At 46.8% G+C, this 5,000-nt stretch overlaps 1 protein-coding gene across 1 annotated transcript in view; it reads right to left on the reverse strand.

The window, feature by feature from the left end:
- Window positions 1-1,424: 1,424 nt before the first annotated feature.
- Window positions 1,425-5,000, reverse strand: part of LOC138614578 (glycogen debranching enzyme-like) — a gene marked incomplete at its 3' end in the record, with an annotated part of 8,323 nt that continues 4,747 nt past the window's right edge. The window contains exons 2-4 of the mRNA XM_069688104.1: window positions 4,232-4,442; window positions 2,877-3,046; window positions 1,425-1,654 (exon numbers count right to left, since the gene is read on the reverse strand). Of these exons, the coding sequence (XP_069544205.1) occupies window positions 1,425-1,654; window positions 2,877-3,046; window positions 4,232-4,442 (611 nt within the window). The remainder of the gene's footprint in view (window positions 1,655-2,876; window positions 3,047-4,231; window positions 4,443-5,000) is intronic.

Raw genomic sequence — 5,000 nt, forward strand, 5'->3', positions numbered from 1 at the left:
ACACCACAACACATCAACACTACGACACAACACTACACCACTAAACCACAACAACAAAACAACACAACACTACAACACTACAACACAACAACACTACAACGCTACAACACAACAATAATTCAACACAAGAACACTACAACACAACAACACTACAACACTACAACACTACAACACAACAACTCTACAACACAACAACACTACAAGAATACAACACAACAGCACAACAACACTACAACTCTACAACACAACAACACTACAAGAATACAACACAACAGCACAACAACACTACAACACTACAACACAACAACACTATAACACTACAAAGCTACAACACAACAATGCTACAATTCTACAAAGCTACAACATAACAACACTACAACACTAATCCACAACAACACAACAACAATAGAACACAACAACACTGCAATAATACAACACAACATCACTACAACACTACGACAAAACAACACTACAAAGCTACAACACAACAACGGTTCAAAGCTACAATACAACAACACTACAAGACTACAACACAACAACACTGCAACATTACAACACAACAACACTACACCACTACAACAGTACAACACTAAACCACTACAACACTAAACCACAACAACACGACAACAAAACAACACTACTACACAACAACATTACAACACTACCACACTGCTGAGGTACAGGTGGAGGAGAAGCAGCAGGTTTGGCTGTAGACCAAGTGACTCTACCTGTTTGGCTGTAGACCAGGTGACTCTACCTGTTTGGCTGTAGACCAGGTGACTCTACCTGTTTGGCTGTAGACCAGGTGACTCTACCTGTTTGGCTGTAGACCAGGTGACTCTACCTGTTTGGCTGTAGACCAGGTGACGCTACCTGTGTGGCTGTAGACCAGGTGACTCTACCTGTTTGGCTGTAGACCAGGTGACTCTACCTTTTTGGCTGTAGACCAGGTGACTCTACCTATGTGGCTGTAGACCAGGTGACTCTACCTGTGTCGCTGTAGACCAGGTGACTCTACCTGTGTGGCTGTAGACCAGGTGACTCTACCTGTGTGTCTGTAGACCAGGTGACTCTACCTTTTTGGCTGTAGACCAGGTGACTCTACCTGTTTGGCTGTAGACCAGGTGACTCTACCTATGTGTCTGTAGACCAGGTGACTCTACCTGTGTGGCTGTAGACCAGTTGACTCTACCTGTGTCGCTGTAGACCAGGTGACTCTACCTGTTTGGCTGTAGACCAGGTGACTCTACCTGTTTGGCTGTAGACCAGGTGACTCTACATGTTTGGCTTTAGACCAGGTGACTCTACCTTTTTGGCTGTAGACCAGGTGACTCTACCTGTGTGGCTGTAGACCAGGTGACTCTACCTGTTTGGCTGTAGACCAGGTGACTCTACCTGTGTGGCTGTAGACCAGGTGACTCTACCTGTGTCACTGTAGACCAGGTGACTCTACCTGTGTGGCTGTAGATCACGTCCGTGATGGCCAGCATGCTCCAGTCCTTCCTCAGCGTGTCCAGCAGGCGGCCCACGTCCGTCCAGGTGCAGCGCCGTCCCTCAGGTGAGCAGCCAGGGTTCAGCTGCAGCTGGTCGGCGACGGCGCGGCAGCCTGACACGCCGAGCCTCTGCAGCGGGCTGAAGTGGATCATGTTGTAGCCTGTTGAAGAGAGTTCATCCTCAGAGAAGCGTCCATGTTCTCTGTGTTTGTAACGACTGCTGACAGACTGTAGTTCATCTGATAAAACCGAGTGTGTTCAAGTCCATCCGACACAGCACACCATAAACCAACGTGTTCATCCAATATTCATTATGTTTAACTCCTGAGCAGAAACTCCACCTGCTGCTCTGTTGGACAAACCAGCCCGTCTCAAAGCATGAAATAGACACGCCGCTCCACGTGACATTTAGATGTGTGTAAGTTTCACGTTTACAAAACGTGTAACTTGCACGCAAAGGCAGCATAAAGCCTGTCTATCTCACGTTTTCCTGTAGTGAAGTGGTGTGTCTATTTCACGCTTTGCCGTCATACTGGGTTGGACAACAATAAACAATAAGTCCTCATATGCTTGTCACTGAGACCAGCTGCTGCTGAAGACACACTGTGCCCTCAGTGTGTCCCTTCAGTGTCCCCTCAGTATGTCCTCAGTGTGTCCCCAGTCTGTCCTCAGAGTATCCTCAGCGTCCTCTCAGTGTGTCCTCAGTGTTTCCCCAGTATGTCCTCAGTGTGTCCCAAGTGTATCCCCAGTGTGTCCCTAGTGGGTCCCCTCACAGTGTCCTCAGTGTGTCCCCAGTATGTCCTCAGTGTGTCCCAAGTGTATCCCCAGTATGTCCTCTGTGGGTCCCCTCAATGTGTCCCCAGTGTGTCCCCAGTGTGTCCCCAGTGTTTCCTCAGTGTGTTCCCAGTGTGTCCTTAGTGTGTCCCCTCAGTGTCCCCAGTTTGTTCCCTCAGTGTGTCCCCAGTGTGTGCCCTCAGAGTGTCTTCAGTGTGTACTCAGTGTCCTCATTGTGTCCTCAGAGTGCCCCCAGAGTGTCCCCAGTGTGTCCCCAGTGTGTTCCCTCAGTGTGTCCTCAGTGTGTCTCCAGTGTGTCCCAGTGTGTCCCCTCACTGTGTCCTCAGTGTGTCCCCAGTGTGTCCTCAGAGCATTCTCTGTGTCCTCAGTGTGTTCCTAGTGTGTCCTCAGTGTTTCTCCAGTGTGTTCTCAGTGTATCCTCAGTGTCCCCAGTGTTTCCCCTCGGAGTGCCCTCAGAGTGTTCTCAGTGTTTCCTCATTGTGTCCCCTCATTGTGTCCTCAGTGTGTCCCCAGTGTGTCCCCTCAGTGTGTCCTCAGTGTGTCTCCAGTGTGTCCCCTTAGAGTGTCCTCAGTTTGTGACCCACTCACCCGTCTCCTTTGCCACCCTGAGCCGGTCTAGCCACTGGTCCAACGGGCCGAGCCGCCTGGTCTGATACGTCTGGCTGCTGATGGAGTTGAAGGGGAGGACGTCATCGTTGACTCCCACCGTCAGAACCGGTTCCACCATGATGTAACCTCCACCCACCTCCTGCTGATCCCTGTCAACAAAACAAACACACAGCAGGTAGGAAGGATAAATGAAGGAGGAGATGGTTGGCAGTGGTTTGATCCACATAACTGTCTGTCTGTGTCTGCAGGTTGTCTACTGAAATAATGATCAGTGTGTAGAAGGAGACCAGTTCACATGTTCGAGTCCTGACCATGTACAACATACATACAACAAACTAACACACACATGAAACATACATTCAACAAACTAACACACACATAAAACATACTAACACACATACAACATACTAACACAGATACAACATACATACAACATACTAACACACACATGAAACATACTAACATACCCACCTCTGGTACACACGGTCATAACGACATCTTTCACCTCAGTGACATAATATGTCCATCAGGTTCTAAAGAACTCTGAGTTCTACATGAAACTGTTAGTGAGGATCAACAAGTTCATGAACATCAGACAGGAACCAAATGGAGACCATCACACTGGCGAAGATGATGTAGTGGATGATGAAGATGATGTAGAGGCTGATCATCTCTGATCATCTATCTCTAATCATCTATCTCTGATCATCTATCTCTAATCATCTATCTCTGACCATCTATCTCTAATCATCTATCTCTGACCATCTATCTCTAATCATCTATCTCTAAGCATCTATCTCTGGCCATCTATTTCTAATCATCAATCTCTAATCATCTATCTCTAATCAGCAATTTCTAATCATTTATCTCCATTCATCTATCTCTAATCATCAATCTCTAATCATCTATCTCTAATCATCTATCTCTAATCATCTATCTCTAATCATCTATCTCTAATCATCTATCTCTAATCATCTATCTCTAATCATCTATCTCTAATCATCTATCTCTGACCATCTATCTCTAATCATCTATCTCTAATCATCAATCTCTAATCATCTATCTTTGACCATCTATCTCTAATCATCTATCTCTAGTCATCTATCTCTAATCATCAATCTCTAATCATCTATCTTTGACCATCTATCTCTAATCATCTAGCTCTAGTCATCTATCTCTAATCATCAATCTCTAGTCATCTATCTCTAATCATCAATCTCTGACCATCTCACACAGCATACCGGGTCGGTTCTGGCAGAACGTTTCGAGGAGTCCCAGATTGATGATGTAGTCTGATATCCCAAAACAGGAACCCAGCCAGAGAGGAGACTCACCCACAGGAGAAGTGGTACTGGTAGGACCCGGCCACCATCAGGTCCAGTCTGCAGTACTTGTCTCTGTCATCCTCCAGCCCGTTCGGGTAAACCCAGTCCAACGGAGCGAACTTCAGCCGGTCAACCCGGAGCCCCCCTGCTGGGTAGTTGGTGTAGACCCGAACCTCCTTCCCCTGCAGGGTCGGACCGAGCCGGAACTGCAGCTCGAAGCCTGAAGACCAGGACACACACTGTCAGGCTGTTGGTTCTGGCTCTGGTTCTGGTTACTGGGATTGTATTTATTGGGAACATTCATTTTCATTGGAGTCCTCAGTAAAGCTGAAGCAGAGCGTGTGTGAGTCCGTGTGAAGGCCGTGTTACAGCCGTGTGCGTGTCAGCGTGTCTCACATGTTCAACCTTTCAGCCGTGCTGCAGTTATGTGATCCGATTTCAGTGAACACATTCCTGTCCAGGAGTTGTCACGGTAACAGAAGAGAGAGAGTCTGCTGCACCATGTGGATCATCATCATGTGTGTTGTGTATTTCAGGTGTGTTGTGTATTTCAGGTGTGTTCTGTATTTCAGGTGTGTGTTGTGTATTTCAGGTGTGTGTTGTGTATTTCAGGTGTGTTGTATATTTCAGGTGTGTGTTGTGTATTTGGTGTGTGTGTTGTATATTTCAGGTGTGTGTTGTGTATTTCAGGTGTATGTTGTATATTTCAGGTGTGTGTTGTGTATTTCAGGTGTGTGTTGTATATTTCAGGGATGTGTTGTGTATTTCAGGTGTGTTG

The sequence above is a fragment of the Brachyistius frenatus genome, unplaced genomic scaffold (assembly GCF_029030835.1).
Source record: "Brachyistius frenatus isolate BFR_SWC_R1_liver_20210118 unplaced genomic scaffold, ASM2903083v1 Contig_526, whole genome shotgun sequence".
In the NCBI taxonomy this organism is placed as follows: Eukaryota; Metazoa; Chordata; class Actinopteri; family Embiotocidae; genus Brachyistius; species Brachyistius frenatus.